This window comes from Dromiciops gliroides, chromosome 5 (genome assembly GCF_019393635.1).
Source record: "Dromiciops gliroides isolate mDroGli1 chromosome 5, mDroGli1.pri, whole genome shotgun sequence".
NCBI classification, from domain to species: domain Eukaryota; kingdom Metazoa; phylum Chordata; class Mammalia; order Microbiotheria; family Microbiotheriidae; genus Dromiciops; species Dromiciops gliroides.
In genome coordinates this window covers 150,280,477-150,303,744 of record NC_057865.1, presented here as the reverse complement: position 1 = coordinate 150,303,744, position 23,268 = coordinate 150,280,477, and the positions used below count along the sequence as shown (strand labels likewise).

General features: G+C 39.9%; 1 protein-coding gene across 1 annotated transcript in view; it reads left to right on the top strand.

The window, feature by feature from the left end:
* MAGI2 (membrane associated guanylate kinase, WW and PDZ domain containing 2) overlaps positions 1-14,505 on the top strand; it is a 1,715,773-nt gene extending 1,701,268 nt beyond the window's left edge. Inside the window, 1 exon segment of the mRNA XM_043965407.1 lies at positions 11,134-14,505. Within this exon segment, the coding sequence (XP_043821342.1) occupies positions 11,134-11,936 (803 nt within the window). The 3' untranslated portion in view covers positions 11,937-14,505.
* The last annotated feature ends 8,763 nt before the right edge of the window (positions 14,506-23,268 follow it).

Here is a 23,268-nt window from a genome sequence, read left to right as displayed (position 1 = left end):
AACATATTCTTGGCATAGACAAAGCAGGGAGAAAATAAGCTGAGACCAGAATTGAATTGGAAGGAGAACATGAATCTAAAAACAGGTGGCCAGGATGCTGAGCTTTGGAAAACTTGCCATACAAGGAGCCTAGAGAAGGAAAGGTTTGTTGGAGATATGTCTTCAATTATTTGAAAGGCTCGTGTAAAAGAGGAATTTCACTTGTTCTCCTCAGTCCAAGAAGATAGAACTGGAATAGTGTATTGAGGCAGCAGAGATGCAAATTTTGGCTTACTAGTGCTCTTGTTGAGTCATTTTTCATTCATATCCTACTCTCCATGACCCCATTTGGGGTTTTCCCAGAAAACATGCTGGAGTGGTTTGCCATTTCCTTCTCCAACTTATTTTACAGATGAAGAAACTGAGGCAAACAGGGTTAAGTGACTTGGACAGGGTGACATAGCTAGTGTATGAGGCCAGATTTGAACTCAAGAAGATGAGTCTTTCTGGTTCAAGCCTGGTACCCTATCCTACTGCCCCTTTTTTTTTTGGCTTACCAAAAATTTCCTAACAATTACAGCTGTACAAAAGGAGCACAGACTGCCTCATGAAGGGTTCCTCTTCAGTGGAGGCATTCAGGTGGGTTCTGGGGTACTTACCACTTATCAGAGATACTGTAGAGGGGATTCCCAAGTGAGAAAACTACCTCCACCAGTGCAGACTGGCAGCTTCCCTGCAATTTAGAGCCTTAGAAAAATCCCCAGAGCTCTGAGCAATTAAGCCACTTGCCCAAGGTTACAGTACCACTATGTTTCAGAAATGGGACTAGAATCTGGGTCTTCCTGGGTTCCCAGCCAGCTTTCTTTATGAACCTTAAATCAATACATAAATGTGAGGCGTTAACCCTCAGGGACAGAGCATCTACTGATAGATTTTTCAGGTTTCTAAGGGAGGATTTTTTTTTTTTTTTTTTTTTTTTAGTGAGGCAATTGGGGTTAAGTGACTTGCCCAGGGTCACACAGCTAGTAAGTGTTAAGTGTCTGAGGCCAGATTTGAACTCAGGTACTCCTGACTCCAGGGCTGGTGCTCTATCCACTGTGCCATCTAGCTGCCCCCCTAAGGGAGGATTTTTGAAATAAGATAGCTTCTCAAGCACCCCCTCTAATCACATCACACAGGCACTCAACCAACAATAAGATTTTATTGCTTTTCTTTCCAGATGCTACACAATTCATAGGTTTTTTTTTCATATAGATCTTCCTTTTTGGCTCCTTTTACCCCCTTTATTTTCCCCACATCCCTTCCCCCACCCACCTCCACATGCATAGGAAGCTCAAACAGCAAGTCCAGATTAGTAAAGTTTTAGACTTTTAATCTTTATTCCCATGAATGTCATTTTTATAACCTGACATGGAATTAGGAAGCCAGAGTTCAAAATCCCAGCCTTGTCACTTGAATGCTTTCAGTCAAGACACTTACTCTCTGTTCCTCAGTTTCCTCATCTGTAAAATGAAATATATATATGCACATACACATGTATACATGTATGTGAGTGTGTGTATAATACATATGCATATATATAATATTTCACAAGGTTGTTTGTGAGGTCTAAATGAGATCATGAAAGTGAGAATACTTTGTAACTGTACAGATTCTATGAATGCAAAATATGTATTATGGTCATTATTAGTAATTTACAATGGTATCCTCCCATTAACCTGAGGTTTATAATCCATGTAATACTTCTATAGCTGTGACTCCATGCAGGCTGATTGATCTTATAATTATACAAAAGAAAAAATGCTTTAAAATGAGACCCTAATGAGCCAATACTCTATTAATAAAAATAAAAATAATGTTTATTACCCCTACTTTATATCTCTGAGGTAATAGAAAGGTTAAAAAATATATAAATATTTCAAGGCCATTAACAACGCCTCTAGACTGTAACCATAACACCAAAAATAGCAGAGCAGGGTGAAATCCTTCATTTGTTGGATCAAACAGATAAAATGATGCATTTTTCATGTTTGTATTTATTACCAAAAGCAATCATCTTAGTGATGGTTGAATGAGCCCAAATGAACCTGTCGGGTTTGAACACAGCTCTTCAAGTTTTCTTTTAGAACAGGAAATTACTTTCTATCATTCTCCTTTGAGCCACCCTAATCATTTTGATATTTTCCTGTAGCATTCTAACTCTCAGGAGAAATAGATTTCAATATCTCAAGCTATCTCAATATCCTCCCCATCTCATTGGCCTTCTATTTTCAATAGCAAGGGCTTCCCTGGCATTAACATTAACCCAAACCAGGATCCAACTTACAAAGGTACCATTTCAATTCACTTGAGAGGTAAATAAAGCCTTTTTTCATCTCAAACAAATTCAATGCTTCCCAAGAAATCACGTTAAAGAGCTCACCACTCACGTGCTTTGGAGTGGAAAAAGACATTAGAGTTCATCTAGTGTCCAATCCCCTCATTTAACAAATGGGGAAATGGAAGCTTTGTATGAGAAGCAGAGCAGAAAGGATACTCAACCCCAAGCCAAGAGACCTGGGTTTTAGTCGTGGATCTGCCATTAAATCTGACTTTGGGCAGGTCACTGCCCTTTTCTGTACCTCAGTTTCTTCAACTGAAAAGGGAGGGCTATTAGCACCTAGAAGATCCCATCTACTCCTAAATGTGATCCTGGGAAGTTCTGAGTAAGGACAAGCCACGCAGCATGTGCCAGGTGTGGGCCAGATATAGCCCAACCCATCTAGCCACCTAAGATTTTTATTTATTAAAATATCATCAGGGCAGCTAGGTGGTGCACTGGATAGAGCACCGGCCCTGGATTCAGGAGAACCTGAGTTCAAATCCAGCCTCAGACACTTGACACTTACTAGCTGTGTGACCCTGGGCAAGTCACTTAAACCTTATTGGCTTGCAAAAAAAAAATCATCATTGTTTTCTCTAATTAGTAAGCACAAAGGAATTGTAAAGTACAATGTTCATAAAGAGCAGTGCCTGGCACATTGTAAATACTATATAAATGTTAGCTATCATTGTTATTATTATTGAATTACTAAGCTGATAGTCCACTATTGGGAAAAAAAATTGTCCATGAGCTATCTACTAAGTCACTGTTCTCTCCTCACCAGAGGGAGTGGAACCAAGCAGATATATTGGTTGCCAGATTTTTTTAATATACCCTGAAATCTGTCCAACCCACCCAGAACTTGTTCTTTGCTTAGTCTTGGGTAGAGTTTGTACCCTGGTGTTTTTGCTTTATTTGGGGATCTCTCTTATTATGGTTCACTAAGGCTCCTTCCTACTCTAACACTCGAGAAGGCCCTTTGCCGGACATCTCAATACTTTATTGTGTGTAATTTAAGATTCTAAATGTGGATTCTAATCTGTTCCCCCAGTTTTTGGGGGAAACTGACTAAAATCACTGATAAAACGAGTTTAGGTTTTTAAGGGTTTATTGGAAAATAGAAAGAAAAAGATTGAGAAACAGAATTCCAACAGCCTGGCATTCCTATCTTTCCTCAAATTTCCTATGAAGTCCTCTACCGCCACCACCACCAAGTCAGGAACCCAAAAAGCGCAAGAGCTCTCCGCACAGGTTCCCTTTCCTCCTTCCTGTCTCCTCCCAGAAAATAGGAGGCTCCTCAACTTGATTGGCTGGTAGCCTTGATAGACAGCACCCATGAGCAAACGTCATTTCCTGACGCCAAGGAAAAGCCACAATGTCTCTGAGGCATTTTCCTCATGGTGGAGCTTTCCCACAGCAAGTCTCCAGTAGGTGGCATCATTCCAATCATTACAATTGATCTGTGATCTCTCATCCATTCTCATACTCTGTAATTCTTACATCTTCATGTAAATCCTCTACCAGAGGTTACCACAGTCTGCTAGGGACCTTCCTCCAGATTAGAGGTTCTTTATCTTCTTCATGTCATGGACCCCTTTCACAATCTACTGGAACTTATAAACCCCTTCTCAGAATCATAGTTTTAAATAAATAAATATATGTATGTGTGTGTGTATGTGTATGTATGTATGTGTGTGTGTGTGTGTATATATATATATATATAGGATCACAAAGGAAGACAAATATATTGAAATATAATGATTAAAAAAAATTTAAGTTCATGAATCCCAGGTTAAATACATCTGTTTCTAGTTCTTTTGATATCGTGTGGTTCCAGTAGAATACACAAACTATCTATTATCTCTCGTGATCATCCCACCTCTTTTTTCCAGTCACACATCTGAAATACTTTATACTGCTTTTCCTGTACAATTATATCAAAGCCTCTCAGTTTCTACCATTACCCTCTGGATAATCCATAACTTCATTTCATCAGACACTAATATTCCATGATTTATAACTTCATTATATCCCCACAAGAATATCAGAAATAGACATTTGTTTCAGGAAGACACTTGGACTCATTTAAAATACTTTACAATTTTTCAAATGCAAGTTAAACTGTTCTCTTTCTCCAGTTCAACTCTAGTCCCATTCAAATCTAGGTTCTAGCTGCATTATCTGTCCATAATCTGTCCACACTGATGGGCCAACTCTATAGACCTTCCATAAAACTGCATATCACAGGCTGTACCAAGAAGTGGTCAAGGGACCCTTTAGGTTCCAGAAACCATTTCAGGGGGGTTGTGAGGTCAAAACTATTTTCATAATAATAATGACATTTTAATGTCTAATATGACAAATATTAATAGCTATCACCCATATAAAAAGTTCTGTAAGGGTGACATCCCCTTTTTAAGAGTATAAAGGAGTCCTGAAATTTAAAAAGAAATTGAAAACGACAGGTCTGAACATGAGGTATTCCTCATGCCCTTAGTTTTCCTTCTGTGGATAGGTCAAAATCTTTGAGGCAATTATGGATCTCACCTAGGAGGCCCTTAAATATTTTAGAACTCGATGGAATCAGCATTCAGAGGATATTACCCTCTCTAGGAAATCCCTCTTCCTTCTAGACTCTACCCTGGTAATCCTACATGACAGTAGCAAACACATCTGGCATACCTACATCTCCTTGTTTTATGTCTCATTTTATAATAGAGGGTCATCATCTCCATTGTTGTACTTCTTAAAGGAATTTTGTATGATTTTAATTTGCATGACTGACACATTTCTGGAGAAGAGCCAGTAAGATAGTGATTCTTAACCTGTTATATGTTATAGATTCCTTTGGCAGTAGAACAGTATTTTTAAATGCATAAAATAAAATAGACTTATAAATGCAACAAATTATATTGAAATTTTATATTAAAAAGACATGTTCGGGGCATCTAGGTGGTGCAGTGGATAAAGCACCAGCCCTGGATTCAGGAGTACCTGAGTTCAAATCCAGCCTCAGACACTTTGACTTACTAGCTGTGTGACCCTGGGCAAGTCACTTAACCCCCATTGTCCCATTAAAAAAAAAAAAAGACATTCACTGAACTCAGATTAGGAACCCCAGCTTTAAGGCAACATTTTGCTCTTCTGAATCAAATGCTTTTTAAAATTGTATACAATCACAATGAGATCTTACATTCTCTGAATCCTCAAGGAACCAAAAACCAAAAATGTGACTCCTTGGCATGTCAAGGCATTTGTTGTAAAGCATGTGATCCAGGTCAACAAAGAAACCTTAATCTTGCTCTCTCCAGTCCATGGTGGGACGGGGAAGTGGGCACAAATCACTGCCTCTCCCATACCACAGAGCATCCATGTCCTCCTCTCCCACACCCCTGTAGCCTTTGCCTCTCTGTGGTGTCACCTAACTTCATTCTACCTTGTGCTTGGGTCCTCGTTTTATCTCCAACTAAACAGGAAGATCTTTGAGGACAAGTTCCTGAAGATCATAAGATCATAGACCCTGAGCTACATGGGGCCTCAAAGACTAAGTTGTATTTAGTTTTCTATATTCCACATGAGAAGCAGCATGGTGAAGAGGATAGATAGATAGCTACATGGTCCTATATCTAAGCAAGTTAACTTCTTAGTGTTCTGGGCAACTCTCTAAGGCAGTAGTTCTCCAACTTCCTTGGTCTCAGGACTTCTTTTCACTCTTAAAAACTATTGAGGAGCCCAAACAGCTCTTGTTCATGTGGGTTATCTCTATTAATGTTCACTGGATTAGAAATTAAAACAGCTTAATATTATTTTAAATAATCTTCACCTTTTATAGCTCTTGAAAGGCTCTCGGCATCCCTAAGAGGCCCCAGACCACACTTTGAGAACCACTGCTCCAAGGCTCTACATTGTAGAGAAGCTGTCAACCAGCATTATTAGAAGAAGGGCCACTCCAGGTATTCTCTAGACCATTGATATACCAGGATGCTATCATCCTGCCATATCTAGGAGGGTTAAAATCAGTCAGTAAATTATAAAGTAAGATCCTGGGCAATGATTCTCCTTCCAGATGGCCCTCCATCTTCGTTACTCTTTAAGTCCCAGCCCAGATGAAAGTTAATTCTTCTTAGACTACTTTCTTTCTCATGTCAATTTTCCCCAAAGGAAAATAAAGAGCATAGCCAATACCTTGTTTTTTGTGTGTTTTTGTGTTTGTTTTGTTTGTGGTTTTTTGGTGAGGCAATGGGGGTTAAGTGACTTGCCCAGGGTCACACAGCTAGTAAGTGTCAAGGGTCTGAGGCTGGATTTGAACTCAGGTCCTCCTAAATCCAGGGCCAATGCTCTATCCACTGGGCCACCTAGCTGCCCCACCAATTACTTGTAAAAGCTCGCTTTACATTTTGCTCCAGGAGCAAAAAGGATGGTAGACTCTAAGAGTGAGGAGACTAGGTGTGCCATTTACACACTTACTGTGTGATCTTGACCAATTTTCTTTGCCTCTCTGAGTCTCAGTTTCCTTCATGTGTAAAATAGGAATAATACTTGTATTACCTACCTGACAGAGTTATTATAGGCACCAGGTGAAGTAAATTATTTAAAGGATTGTTATACAAATATTAGTATTATTATTATCCAGTTATTTGTTGTTTAGTCATTCTTTTGTCACATCCAATTCTTTGTGAGCCCATTTGAGGTTTTCCTGGAAAAGATCCTAGAATGGTTTGCCATTTCCTTCTCCGGCTCATTTTACAGTTGAGGAAACTGAGGCAAACAGGGTTAAGTGACTTGCTAAGGGTCACATAGCTAGTAAGTGTCTGAGGTTGGATTTGAACTTACAAATATGTCTTCCTGCCTCCAGGTCCAATGCTCTAACCACTGACTGCCCACCGGCCACCTATAAATGAGTTTAACTTAAATACATAATTTATTTTGATTATATCCTTTGTAATTGACATGTGAAGGGAAATACATCTGATATCTTGATATAGTTTGCTTCCATGATGATTTTATTTATAATTTATTAAATCAATATGTGCTGTGTTATGAGAGCCACCCTCCCCCCTCCAAAAACAAAACAAAAACCTAATATTATCCTTGGTAACATTTAGAGGTCCAAGTATCTAGACCATGGAAGAGAATAGTCCCACTAAACTCTGATGTGACCACACTGGGTCTGCAGTGCAGTGTTGGGTTCTGGGCATAAACTTGGTAGAACATGTATAGAAGAGGGTAACCAGGAGAGTGAGAGGACTGTAGAACGTGTCAGAGAATTATCAGCGGAGGAAACTGGGGATCCTTAATGTGGAAAAGAGGAGACTCCAGGGAGACATGACAGCTCTCTTCTGGTATCTGAAGGTCTGTCATGTGGAAGAAGGATCCACCTCATTCTGCCTCAGCCCAGAAGGCAGAACTAGGAGTGATGGGTAGAAAATGCAAAGGAGACATTTAGATTTTACATGTGTCCAAAAGCAGAATGGACTGCCTCAGCAGATAAGGGCAGGTCCAAACACAAGCTGAATTACCACAGGGTGATATTACAGAAAGGGTTCCTTGACAGACATAGGTTGGACTACTTGTCCTCCAAGGTCCCTCTCCACTCTTACATTCTATGATTTTATATCCTTGTGGACCTCCATGACGATTTAATGGATTCTTCATCTCCTCCTGATCCAGTTAAAATTGAGGAATATGTCATTGAATATATGTGTATCTCTATGATTGTAATCCCTTTTTGTATTGGAAATGGAAACCAGTTAGAGCTAAATGTTGAAAACTTAACTCAAGAGATGGACAAGATGATCACATCTCCTCTCCATTAAGATATTTGGGTACATCATTTCACTCACCTATATGGAAAGTGACTGAGGGAAACCTTGGAAAGAACTCCCTAAGAGAAACAAGTCTTTATGCCAATTCATCCTGGTTTTTTGGTTTTGGGGGGTTAAGTGACTTGCCCAGGGTCACACAGCTAGTAAGTGTTAAGTGTCTGAGGCCGGACTTGAACTCAGGTCTTCCTGAATCCAGGGCCATCCACTGTGCCACCTAGCTGCCCTATTCATCCTGGTTTTTAAAAAATTCCTCATGTCAAACATCCAAAGAGACAGAACAACAATGTCTCTCCACATTTGTTCTAATTTTCTATATCGGCAAAGGAGGGAAGTCTCTGAAGTTTGCCTCCTATCTCCAGGTCTCCTCCCTTCTGCAGGGTTCCTCACCTCCTCCTTTTCTTCAGGGAGTCAGTTGTCCCCTGCCTCCTTACCCCTATCAAACATGGAAACATCTGGTATCACAGTGATTTCTAATTGTTGTACTTCAACTGAAATTCCCATTGTTCATTTGTGGTTCCAACATGGTCTTTGAGTTGAAAGCCTTTTATCACCCAGTGTGAGGCTTTGTTCCTTCTGGAAGAAATCTCTGGCATCAACTAGCTTTTCCAAAGGCCTAACTGCCAACAATTCCTCTTTCGATAAAGCAGTCCATTATCCTACCCACCTCCCCAGGCCCTATCTTTCCTGTTCAAGAACAAGTTGGGCCCCATTTCTACCTCCTATAATCTTTACCTGGCTTCTGTCCTCTTCTCTCTCCATCCCAAGGCTTTCAGGATGATATTTTATCTCTTCAGTCATATGTGATAACTAAAGCCATTTAATGATTTTCTTTCTTTCTATAACCTTTCCCTCTCTTATCTGACATTCTATAATTTTCTCCTATATATTCTTTTTTTTCCTCTGATCATGAAGTTTCTGTCAAAAATATCACTGAAAACCATTGCTTCTGTTAATGGAGATGTTACTTTAACAGTAAGTTTTTTTAAATGTGCATTAGGCAATTATCATCTCCCAAAATAAACTTGAACCTTAAGGAAAAAGAACTAAACCTTTGTTCACCCTATTATTGTTTGGCAAGGTTTTTATGAAAATTTGAGTTTGTAGATTTGCTAGGCTTGCTTTTACTACTTGCTAAAGATTTGGGTCCTTTTGTCAGTCTGATTAAACAAAACTGGGAAGAGCGAGGATTTATTGGATTTTATACTGATAAATGTATTTATAGGTTCATCCAACAGCTCCCATTCTGTTTGCCAAGAGTTTCCTACTGGGTGTTCACATCCCACATATTTTGAACCTATTTGCAAGGCTGGTATAAGCTACAATACAGGGCATTTTTATCAGCAAGTAAAAAGAATGAGAGAAACCAGATTTTAATCTGGGATGGACCATGCTATAACCCTGATCAAATCACTTAATTTATCTGTGTTTTAATTCCTCCATCTGTAAATGAAGCGAATAATCATTACTCTCCATATCTCCAGTATAATTTGAGGATAGCTAATTTAATATGCCATGTGTGATGTTACATGAGATAGAGATCCTATAAAAATACGAAATATTGCAACAGTCCAACCAGATGCTGCCAATGTCTAACCTGCTCTCTTGCCCCTAGGTTAGGCTCTTTTGAAAGCCACAGTCAGTTGTTTCCAATCTTTTCAGAGTTGCCACATTAAACTTTTTTTTTTCTAATTTTGACTGGACAATCCTATCCCTACTAAGAATCCTGTTTTATTTTTATACAAGTGAATTAAAATAAATTGTGTTGATAATCCTTGAGATAACCAAGGCTACGCTGGTTTGTAGTAAAGCCAAAGCTGCCAATTACTTTTCTAGGAAATTTCTTATACCAAATTAAGTAATACCTACAAGTGATCCAGCAGCAGTAGGTAATTTATGGGGCTTCCACAAGAGCCCAACATACCCATATTACCATATTTTATGATAATAAAAGTGGTCAGAAGGTCAGCATAGGAACAACATGAAGGAGAGCAGGTTAATTAACAACCAGGATATTTTTCCTACAGGGCCCTCTTGTTTAAATGGTAGCCAAGAGAAAATGTAAGAGAGAAACATTCAGGTAGCTAGACATGATGGAAAATTCCCCTGAGCTCCAGTTTAAAGGAGACACTTTCCTATGCCTATGATTTGGTAGCATGAAGGTACAGAGTTAAGGATTTCAGATAGCTCAACAGGATCTTCCCACCCTACCACATATACCCTTTTTCTTGTCTTCTCCTACTCCAGTATCAGAAGTTCTATAATACGACCCTGAGGTTAAAATACTGGAGCTGGGCTCCACAGCTAAAGCCCAGTTGTCTCAGAATAAAAAGTAGATCCAAGGACTTCCATGACGTTAATATGACCAACTTTTAAGAAAGAGGGTTAACTGCTCAATGATAACCCATTATTATGACAATTTTTAAAGCTGGATCTCATTTAAAGTGTGGGTTAAAATGAAGATGACTAAAGGATTATGCTTTGAGTGATGCCAGATATTAGAAAGTCATTGTCTCTCTTTTTTGAGAGGACGCTGATACTGCCTGGTCCAATGTACGCGTAAGAAATGCATGAAAGTAGAAAGATTTCACCAACAAATTGTTGGAAAACTAGAAGAAGAATTTGATGATCTGGGATCAGAGCAGGCCAAGGGCAGTACAGAACTCCCAGCTCCATTCAGGAACATTGTGGAGAGGGGACCCTGAGACCAATACTGTCCCTCTTTTGGCAAAAAAGCAAAGTAGAAGGGCTGGGACCTGGGGGGCAGCACAGCAGTATGGGACTTCAAGGAAAAGTCATCCTTGGGTTGCTTTTCTCTGAACCTGTCCCTACCTATAGCATAGAAGTTTCTCTAAGAATCTCTGTCCACTGATTGCTCACAGCACAGGAATGTAATGTTTTAACGCGGGAAAATGTTTGACCTTTGGTGCAGCTTCTTAAACGATTTTTCTTTTGTTGTTGTCATGACAGACGAACCAAACTCCTGGGGTTCTCCCTCTGCCGCCTCCACAGGTCTGCCGGAAGTAGTGGCTTCCCTTGAAGACATAATCTCACCATTATCTTCATCGCATCTAGCCCCACCCTCTGACCCTTCCCACCAGATAAGCCCAGACCCAACATGGGATATCAAAAGGGAACATGATGTTAGAAAACCAAAGGAGCTCCCAGCTAATGGCCAGAAGAAGAAAAGATTAGGAGAACAAAGGGAAAGATCAGCTAGTCCTAAAAAGGTCGATAGGTCAAAGCATGAAGAGACGTCCAACAAAGGATCATCTGAGTGCAAATCCAAGAAAACCGAGGGTGGCAGGCCCCCCTTGGAGAGTAAAGTGATTGGACAGATCCCTGTCACTGAAGCGGGAGCAGGGGAGACGATGTACGCTGGAACCAATGATGAACAACGGGGGAGGTCCAAGGCCACCGATACGAACAGAGGTGGATCTCTCGGGAGGAAAGAGGATCTCAGAGCTTTGGGCCCAGCAGAAAAGAAGGCCGCAGCAGCTCCTGATCACAGCCAGCTCGAATCACTCGGTGCTACAAAGGCATATGGTAGCAATAGCTGCAGCCCGTACGCAAGTGACATGGACCACAGCCGGCGAGAGCCTGACGGGAAACTTAGCGAGTTCCCAAGGAAGGGACACTTCCATCCTAGTAGTGCTCGCAATGCCACCACCACAACTCGGAAGGCAACTGTCTCACCAGGACCTTGGAAAATCCCTGGTTCTGACAAGTTACCTAGTGTACTGAAATCTGACACTTCAGCCATGAGCAGATAAGCGATGCAGCTGTTGCCCTCCATTTCACATCAACACAGAACATTCTTCTTAGGTTCTGTCTCACAATGTTTTAATTTATTTTTCACTGTCACACATAGATCCATGAGACATCAAGGCCTGGAAGCATTAACACGGAGCCGTATTCCATAAGGATATGCAGAGCATCCAATAAGTTTGACCAGTATATAGTCAATGCAGAGATTCAAAACTGATCCTGAAGTCCCCCATTCCATTTTAGGGACTTGGGCAGCTATGGAAGAACCAAAATATCTTAGAGTACATTTGGAACAAGACAGTGCAGTGTAGCTTTAGTATTTTTTCCCCCGCTGCATGAAGGATTTGGGTATCATTACAAACTTTTATCAAGAAACTGGACAAGCAATCACAAACTGGAATATCGCCTTAAAAATCAAACTGCACGGAGCAAGCTGAAACTGAAAAAAAAAAAGAGTATATCTTTTAACTGAGCTAAAGTGTTGTAAATAAATTGTTCTCAACGTATCTAGACAGGGGTTAAAGGGTTTCTTTGAAACATTCAGAACTGTGCACCCATGACATATTTCCATGGTATACACTTTGGGACAGTCCACACCAGGTACTAGCAGCCTCATTCACCGTGGGCTTCAGGATGAGTAGGAAATTGAGTAAATTAATTGGTGTGATGCCATTTTTACTGCCATTTTGTGAACAAATCCTATTTCTGTACATTTAGGGGAAGGGGAACAGAAGTCATGTTTCAGAAAATTATGTCCTGGAAAACAACTTGTCACAAGTTAGAATTTGGTGACATGGCTCACAGATTAGAACTGGTTGTTGTCTGAAGTGTAAATTTTACACCTACAGGACAGAATCGAGTAGATTCAAGAGTAGAGAAGCTGCAGTTTCCTTACAAAAAAAGGCTTTCCTATCCTCTCTTAGTAGCAGAGACAGATACCTTTCTTACTAGCGGTGCTATAGTTCACTCTGTTTTATTACCTTCTTTACCTTCTGTTAGGCCATCTTTCTATTTCTTCTCATTTACTTTGAAAGAGCAGATGTTTGCAAAATAGTCCAGCTTACATTATTGGGGTTTTAATGCCTTCTAAGTATAAAAAGCCATCATCATGACCAATTTGTTCTCACTAAAAGACATTTTATCATTCCTTTCTGCCTCTGAGCTTTCTTTTTTTTCTTCTTTGTTTCTTTGCATCTACTTTTATCTCAGACCCTTAGTCAAGTCTACATTTTTTTCATGCATGTCTAGACCCTTGCATTACTCTTCATGGAAGATTGATTTCCTAGCAAGATTCTTAAGACACCATTTTCTGCCTTGATTTTTTTTTTGTAATAAAAAAAATGTAGCCACTGATAAATTTGCCATGGATAATCACTTCATGAATACATGTGTGAGAAGTCAACATGGAGGCTTCTAAAAGCACCAAAAAAGCCCTTTCTCTCTAATGTGCTCTGCTCAAAAGAGGCTTCAATCCATTGTAAGTGACTTCAATAGCATCCTTTCCACTAGTGCCATGCTTTGTAGGAGCTCAGATGCAAATAAGCCACACTTCCTTGCCATCTACAAATCTGCAGTCAAAGAAGTGACATAGGGAGATCAGTTTCATCAGGCTGAATCAAAAGACAGTGGCCTCACTTGATTGATTCTTTGGCATGTGTTCCTCTGTGTGTGTATGTCTCTCTTTGTCTCTCACTGTATGTGTCTCTCTGTCTCTCCCTATGTGTTTCTTCCTCCGTGTCTCTCTGTCTTTCTCTTTCCTCCACCCTTCTCCCTCCTCTTTATCTTTCTATTCTCTCTCCTTCCAGTCCTCATTCTTTCTCCCTGCTTTTCTCTATTTCTTACTCTCTTTTTCTCCCTCCCTCTGTCTCAGGCACTGCATTATCTTACACTACCACAGTTTAATTTTCATCTAACGTGGGGTTATGTTCTTTGATGAAAAGAGACGGTGGTTGAAAGTCTCAAATGAAGGATTTTGCAGCTTTCAAACCAATTTTCAAAAAAAAGACAAAGAAACTCCATTCATCATAAACAAAAGCACAAACACATGTAGTGGTTTACACAATTTTGGTTTCACTTCAATTAGTCTTTCTCCCCTGGACTAGAAATCCAATATAATTTGCCATTAATTTATTGAATCTGGTTTTGGACAATGCTTCTGTAGTGTATCTGCACGTCCCAGTACTGTATCCTCTGACCTTTATTTTCCATGTGTTAAAAGAAATGAGAAACAACCTGAGATTACGCTTGCATAAACTCTAATTTGCACAGTTCACAGCTACTACTTGTGCAGCAATTGCTTTATGCGGCTGTAATCGATAACCTGTGAAGACAGCACATCATCTAAACCCCATTCCAAATAATATTTCTGTGTAGTGTTAGCTGTGAATTTACCCTGTACAGCTGTATCTCTATAAATATAATTCCATGTATTAATAGTCACAGAAAGGCTGTAAGTGAGCAACTATTTTTATGAAACGCACCACTATGGATAAATTAACTTTTACAGAAATCTTGTTTACTGTATGATATTCTAAAACACTGTCAAATAAAATATATATCCAAAATCCTTTTTTTCCCAACTATATATGCCGTGTGTTGATTTAGAAAGCTTGATTACTAAAAAATAAGCCCTCTGAGTTTATGAATATAAAATATGTAATCTCAATGCACCAAACAGAATTCATCTGAGACTTGAACCTAAATGCAGCAACATAAAATCAGAAAGTAGAGGCTTTTTTTTTTCTTCTCTTTTAAAAGTCTAAACAAACCGATCAGGCTTCCCATGGCTGACATCATGTGGCTAGTGCCTAGAAATTCACCTTATCACTGATCACTTACCAATATATTTCCCTATTCTTTTGACCTGGTCTATCTGATGCCCTCTCCCAAGATGCTCACATAGAAGCTTACTGTAGCATTGCCTCATTGAGTACCAACATAGATGAAAATTAATGGCTCACGGGCTTTGACAATTTTCATGTAATCCTACATTATAATTATTGGAGGGAGGGGAAGGGCCTAGGATCTCATCTATGGAGGTAAACCCACTCTCCCACATAGATTGGCAACTTATTTGGAACTTACAGTGTTAGAGAGTTTCTTTGGTCACGAGGAGCTTAATTAAGTGATTCGCCAGCCCACAGTGATGTATATATATATATATACACACACCTGACAGCATAGTCTTTCTGACTCCAAGCCTGATTGCCTTCTATCGATGATATCCTATTGCATCTTACTTAGAACATAGATTTTGGAGGCAAAAGAAATCTTAGAGATCATCTACTCTAACCCCTTGTTTTACAGATGAAGAAACTGAGAGCAAAAGAAAGGGGAAAGAGATTTGGACACAGTATGCAAGGATGGAATCCTTTCCCCTGAGTGCTACAGAAACCGAACCCCGTTCTTTCCCATAATATCTCCAGTCATCGGGAGGGGCATCTTAAAATTTTCAAATTTTAATTCATCTTCATTTTAAAATATTTGTAGATATAGATATACACAAATATTGATAGTATTGATTCACTTTATGGAGGTAAAAATGGGGAAGAGGCTTCTGAAATCAAACACGATAAAGTGTTAAGACTTCACAAAGGTTAGGAATCAGGCCGTCTGAGAAGCTCAACCTTCAGCAGAAGCTGATTCCCCTTTCAAAGAATGGGCAGTGTGAGAACCAGAAATCAGAAATGGGCAGCAACAGAATGACATTTGTGACTACAATGATCTGCAGATATTAGTTCTGACCATGTGGTGGTCAGTCTACCTAAGCTTATCCTGTTTACTTTTGGGCACCAATTAAATATTCTTGCATAGCAAATTGATGGTAAATCACTTTATTCGTGTTTCAGAGATCTTGAGAAAAGTCATTGGACTCATGCCTCACATAACCACTTAGATATGGACACAGGGCAGCTAGGTGGCGCAGTGGATAAAGCACTGGCCTTGGATTCAGGAGGACCTGAGTTCAAATCCAGCCTCAGACACTTGACACTTAACTAGCTGTGTGACTCTGGGCAAGTCACTTAACCCTCATTGTCCTACAAAAACAAAGGAAAAAACACAGACACAGACATCAAAAAATGTATCACTACCTTATGTGTTCTTTGACATCCAGAAAGTTTGAGATGATCTTTTTTATTTGATGTAACAGCCTCCTGAAAAGTAATTAGCAATAGCTCACAAGAGCTTAAGGAAGCCACCACTGAGAACAATGAAATCCATTTATGAAAAAGTTAATGTCTCTGTCTCTCTCAGTGTGCCTATCTCTGTCAGTATCTCTCTGAGAATGAGTTTGTCTCCCATTTCTCAAAATTCCTCTATGAAGTATAAGGACCTAAACGCAAAACCAGCTGTTCCTCATAAATGATTTACTTTCTATAAGTATTATCTTCCCCAAAAAGACATTCCACCAAGAGAGTCCAATCTCTTAGTGAATTGTGTAGCTACGTAAAATCCGATTCAAAAAGCCTTTACTCTTTGCTAGGCAAAGCTAAAGCTACAGAAATAAAACAGTCCCCAACCTCAAGGAGATGTCATACGAAGATTTTAGTGTGAAAGACAAAAGTGTGTGGGAAAAGAGAGGGAGCCCTTCTTGCTGACCCTTTAATGAAGTCAAGATATCAACCTCATGATGTCATTGGTCCCCTTCAAGAACAAAGGACAAGGGGGCAGCTAGGTGGCGCAGTGGATAAAGCACCAACCCTGGATTCAGGAGGGCCTGAGTTCAAATTCACCTCAGACATTTGACACTTACTAGCTGTGTGACCCTGGGCAAATCACTTAACCCGCATTGCCTGGCCAAACAAAAACAAAAACAAAAAAAGGACAAACAACAGTCACTGTGTGGCAAAGAAAACTAGTAGAGAATTTTGTTGTTCTTGACTTGTGATTTCATCTAGTGTGAAACTCCATATATCGATATCAGCACCTCATCTGCAATCTATAGTCTTTTAAAGTTGCCTGAGGCACAAAGACGTTAAATGATTTTTCCATGCTCACACAGCTAGAATATGTCTGGGGCAAGACTTATATTCAGGTCTTCCTGGCTCAGTATATGCCAACTCTAGTGGGGAAGATCAGAGGGAAATTTCTCACATGGTCTTTTAACACATCTGCAGCAATTACACTTGGAAAGACGTGGAAGAAAGTGCATTCCTCCAGAAAGTAAAGAATTGGGGCAGATTTAGATGACTCCTTTTAAATCCCAGGTACTTTTAGAAAAGATGAACCAATTTGTTTTTCTACTCCCAATGAGGTTATTAAAGCAACTTATTAATTTTCCATTAAAACATTCCAAAGGCACCTGCTACAAAACTTTGGTTCTACGCTTTCAAGGTCTTTTCTTCCTTGGAATCTTTTTTATTTGATGAACTTTCTGATGGCAAACATTTAACAAACAGAGAAGTTCATGGAAAAAAATTTATCAGTAAATAAATTCCTGAAAGCTGGGGACTGAGGATAGTTTCTTTCCATTGTTATTAAAAATTAACCAGATTTTCCTGTTAGATGGCCTGTCAATTGCCACCATGTTATCTTCATCAATCAATTAATTAATAAACATTTATTAAGTACCTACTATGTGCCAGGCACTGTGCTAAGTCCCAGAGATACAGAAACAGTAGAAGACAGTCCCTGCCTCAAGGAGCTTACAATCTAATGGGGGAGACAACATGTAAGCAAATACATACAAAGAAAGCTATATACAGGATAAACAGGAAGTAATTAACAGAAGGAAGACATTGGAATTAAGAGGGGTTGGGGAAGGCTTCCAGAAAAAGAAGGGATTTTATCTTGTTGCTACTCAGAATACTCTATCAACTCAAAGATCCTGGCAGTGAACCAAGGTGAGTAAAGCGGAATCGCCAGGTGCAGTGGACAGAGCACTGGGCCTGGAGCCAGGAGGACCCGAGTTCAAATCCAGCCTCAGACATTTACTAGCCATGTGACCTTGGGCAAGTCACTTAACCCTGTTTGCCTCAGTTCCTCATCTGTAAAATGAGCTGGAGAAGGAAATGACAAACCACTCCAGTATCTTTGCCAAGAAAACCCCACATGGGGTCTGAAGAGTGGGACACAACTGAAAAATTTCGGAACAACAGAGTGAAATTAAATGAGATTCCTACAAGGTAAAGGCCACAATGGCCCTTCTTACCATCATGGGGGTTTGGGGCAAGGAGGTCTGATTTCATCAGTACCACCTATGGACTACCTCTGCTTCTCCCCCAGCCACCCCAAAAGAAGAATAGCAGCAGGCCAGAACTGACCTAGATTCAGCGCCCTCCTGACTGAGAAGGTCCAGGTGAAGCTCCCCACTCCCCCCCAACAGGTGAGAGTGAACAGGTTCACATATCTCTGACACAGTGGTCCTAGAGGGGGAGTCAGATTATTTCCTACTGTCTTTTTCAGACTGCCTTTACCACCACAATTCAGCAATCTCACCTCTTCTGAAGGTCAGAGTCATCAACATTTTTCACTTCTTCCAGACTACAATGGTTATTGTAAACTAGCCCCCAGATCATTCTCCCTCCTTTTTCAAAGAGTTTAACACCTCACCATCTTCCTCTCCTTCTTAACTTTTGCCCTTATAACCATCAACTTTAAAATCACATATAGTACTCTTTCTTCCTTCCTTCCTTCCTTCCTTCCTTCCTTCCTTCCTTCCTTCCTTCCTTCCTTCCTTCCTTCCTTTCTTTCTTTCTAGTGAGGCAATTGGGAGTTAAGTGACTTGCCCAGGATCATACAGCTAGTAAGTGTTAAGTGTCTGAGGCCAGATTTGAACTCAGGTCCTCCTGAATCCAGGGCCGGTGCTCTATCCACTGCGCCACCTAGTTTCCCCGGTACTCTTTCAAACTCCCTAATCTTCAAGTTCCTCAGTCTCTTAAATCCCATGACCTACTACCTTAGCCACCCATAGAAATGGTTAGACACCGGATCTCACCACTACCTTCAATTGTTCCACTTTCTTAATTAAAAACTCTAACATTGCTTTGTCTGATCATGGACTCCCATCATTCAATTCCTCCCCATGCCTCATCCCTCCTAAACCCAGTTTTTGCCCTCATTAATTCCAATCCAGCACTTTCTTAGACCATTATCCATCCTCTGACTTCCCTTCCTTCCTTCTATAATACTGACCCTATAATTAGCCAGTTTAATTTTACACTGGCTTCTTCTCCCCTTTCTTTTACCTTCTTGTTCCATCACTTCTCACGTCTTTCCACTTCTCAGCCTTGTAATACTTCTGCCATGGGCCTCACTGCTCCTACTCATTATGAGTTGCTAAAGTGAACTAGAGGGGCAGCTAGGTGGCACAGTGGATAAAGCATCAGCCCTGGATTCAGGAGTACATGAGTTCAAATCCAACCTCAGACACTTGATACTTACTAGCTGTGTGACCCTGGGCAAGTCACTTATGAAATGTAAAAGAAAAAAGTAATAAAAAGTGCCCTTTTTTGTATCCCCTCAATTAGCACAGGGTCTGGCATATAGTAGAAGCTCAATTCATGCTAGTTGATGAACTGATAGTCTGAGGGAGAACAGGGCCAATAGAAAAAAGGAGCAGGCTAGTATAGTCACAAGGTGACTCAGAGGAGCTCTTTAGAATTTATTTCCTAGTATACTTTGACTAAGGAAAATAGGGACTGAAATGACAGAGGATGAGGAGTCCCAAGGATACTCTTCTGCCTTTCTTAGGGAGAACTTCCATTAAAAAAAGAAAAATTCAAAGCACTCGTTTCAGAGGAACTATAGCCATAAAGAGAGAAACATTGGTTCTGTAGCTTGAAGAACTACAACAGCCCCACTAGGATGTAATAAATAGCTTTTCTGAACCATTTCCAACTGGAGAATCTGAGTGGAAGTATGACTATCTAGTCACATATGCCCTCCCAAGCTGCCCAAATATACCTGGATTGAAAAGTCCCTCTATTCTTAAAATCCTCTCCCCACAACACCTCTGCCCCAACCCCCCTGTCTCAGTGTACCAGATTTCCACAATACTCACTTCTTTAAGGTGTCAGCCCATCAAAGTATGTCACAACTGATAACAAGAAAACACTGTCATATTGTAGGACTGAGAAATCTAAGAGGAAGTAAACAGTTTCGTTTGTACTTAGGGAAAGCCAAACGGACCATGGGGTGGTAATCAGTATAAGGAAAGGTATATAAAATGTAAAAATAACTTCTTAGCGGGTTGGAATCTGAAAGCATGGTATGGTAGAGTAGAAGGAACACTGAATTTGAAATCTGAAGACCTAAGTTCAAATCCCAATTCTATTACTTTGGGCAAGTCTTTTAACTTTCTGAGTCTCACTATCCTCATGTGTAAAATGAATAGGGTTGAACTAGATGGCCTTAAGGAGAACTTAAAAGGGTCAAGGAATAAGGAACTAAAGAAAAGGACTCAAGGAAAAAGTACTTCGGGAAAAGGTAGTTGAAAAGTTAAGGTAAATAAGAAAACATAAGTAGAACAAACTGATGGGTAAATTGTTAGGTAGGGAATTGTTGGGTGGGATAAATCAATGAAATCGCTAGGAGGCTGGTTCAAGAGAGGGACAGAAAGACACAGTTGTGAAGTTGTTGGAACTAAAAAAGGAAGATGGGTGTGACTGTCATGTTATTAGAATGGGATTGTGCTGTAAAAGTCTCAAAGGAGATGCTTAGGCACGGGGAATAAATACCAATAAGCGGCTCAAAAGAAAAGAGGCTAAACATTTCAATGTAATTGTGGAGAACAGACTCCTGTGAAGTGTCTCGAATTGAGTGGGCATAGTTTTTGGTTTGGCAACAGTCAAATATAGGCTCATCTCCTAATAAGAGGAGAATAAAATCAATATAAGTCTAAATTATCAGGGCAAGGAAGAGTTCCTTTAAACACACACACACACACACACACACACACACAGAGAAACAGGACTTCAATAGGGTCAGTTGAAAATTGATCCTTGTCAGGATGTTGCAGAGTAGAAAAATGTTACAGATGAAAAAGTGAAAAGGAATAGTCATTTATTAAGTGCCCATTATGTATGTGCTGGGCACTGTGCTAAGTACTTTATAAAATTTATCTTATTCGATAAAAGGTAAGGAAAAGAATAAATGTACATTTGAAACTAAAAAACAAATTTGAAACTCCTCCTAAAGAGGAAGTAGATGCCCTGAGCAGGAAATGGCTCCTTGGCCTTCAGAGAATGATATAGCAGAATTGCCAAAGCTTTTGAGTAAAATCATCCAATAAAGGTCAGAAGAAGAAGTGAAGAGTAATGGTTGATTGGTCATTCCCTGATGCAGGAGTACTGGAAGCAGGTATTTGTTGAAAGGGGAAGGAGATGGGAAGATATATTTATATAAGACCTACTATGTGCCAGGAACTGTGCTAAGCACTTTACAAATATCTCATATGATACCCACAACAACCCTTTGAGGCTAAGTGGCTTGTCCAGAACTACACAGCTGGTAAGTGTCTGAGAATGGATTTGAATTCAGGTCTTCCTGTCTCCAGGTACAACATTTTATCCACTGTACCGCCTCACTACCTCTAGACAACATCTGTTGTCTTACCAAGATATAATAGATAACCTCTCAAGAGATATAAAAATGGACCAGCATTACCACTGCTAGTGATTCACATGGGTACCAATGATACTACCCAAAAGAACATATGTAAATTTTACTGACGTTTATAAAGTTATAGGCAGGAAACTGAAGACCATAGAAAAACAAGTTGTGATTTTCTCACTGCTGTCCATTAAAAGCAAAGAATACAGAAGAGAAAATGATGAGAGGCATGCATAGAGATAAAAAGGCAGCATCTAAAATAGGATTTAGACTTCTAGCTCACAGTTTGAAATAAAATATAGCAATGACAGGTTGCTGCCTAGAAATGGAACACACCTGTAATAGGCTAGTTAGAATGTATTGACCAGTATATAATCTTACAAATCTAATCAGAGGAGTTTTAAACTAAAAAGGAGGAGGAATGGGTGGGGAAACTGCCTATATATACCTATCAAGCAAGATAGCATAAAGAGGAGCTATAATAAAAGGAAGAATAGCAGTTGAGATGCCCAAAAGTTCACAGGAGACAAAATCCAAGAAAGGAGTCATTGGTAAAATCTGTTGCTTTAAATGTTGTAAACAAAAGTCCAAAGTGTAGGCAAGAAGCAAATAAAAAGATGCTGTAGTGGGGCAGCTAGGTGGTGCAGTGGATAGAGCACCGGCCCTAGATTCAGGAGGACCTGAGTTCGAATCCGGCCTCAGACACTTAACACTTACTAGCTGTGTGACCCTGGGCAAGTCACTTAACCCCCATTGCCTCACCAAAAAAAAAACTAAAACTAAAAAAAAGAGGCTGTAGTGCAATGGGAAATATTTGACCAATTCAGTAAGACTTGGATTAAACCTGTAGCTGGAGGTTTTAGGTCAAAGGGTAGGGTCAGGAACTCAAGAAACTAAATCAACAAAGCAGATATTTTTTTAAATATTTATTAGAATAGAGGAGCAGTGTTCATCATGATTATCAAGTTGTCCTTGGAGCCAGGAAGAAATGGATTCAAGTCTCTTGTCTGACATAAAGGCTACATGACCCTAAGTGAGTCTTTTTATTTCCCAGTGCTCTATGGTGGTGGTATCAAACTGAAATAGAAACAGGGGCCACTAAACCCTACAATAAGGATCCCTGTGGGGTGCATATTAATTTAATTTTAAAATGTTATATATTACCCACAAAAAAGGAGGAAAAATGGGAGCAGCTAGATGGTGTAGTGGATAAAGCACTGGCCCTGGATTCAGGAGGACCTGAGTTCAAATTTGGCCTCAGACACTTGACACCTACTAGCTATGTGACCCTGGGCAAGTCACTTAACCCTCATTGCCCCACCCAAAAAAAAAAAAAAGGAAAATGTTATATATTATCTGTTTTATTGCATTTTTATTTTATTTTGTTAAAATATCTCCCAATTATTTTTTGTTTTGTTTTGTTTTTGCGGGGCAATGAGAGTTAAGTGACTTGCCCAGGGTCACACAGTTAGTAAGTGTCAAGTGTCTGAGGCAGGATTTGAACTCAGATCCTCCTGAATCCAGGGCCAGTGCTTTATCCACTGCACCACCTAGCTGCCCCCCCCAATTATGTTTTAATCTAGTTCTGGTCACACCAAAGAATGCTGTGGGCCTCAGGCCTCTGCCATGATGAATTGGCAAAGGGTATTTCCTCATCTCAGAGATCCTTCTACCCATGAAATATAAGGTCTTCTCCCTAAGTCTGCTCAATGGAATAGAGAGATATTTATTGAGTGCTTACGATCTGTCAAACACTGTGCTGAGAATTCAAATAGAAAAACAACA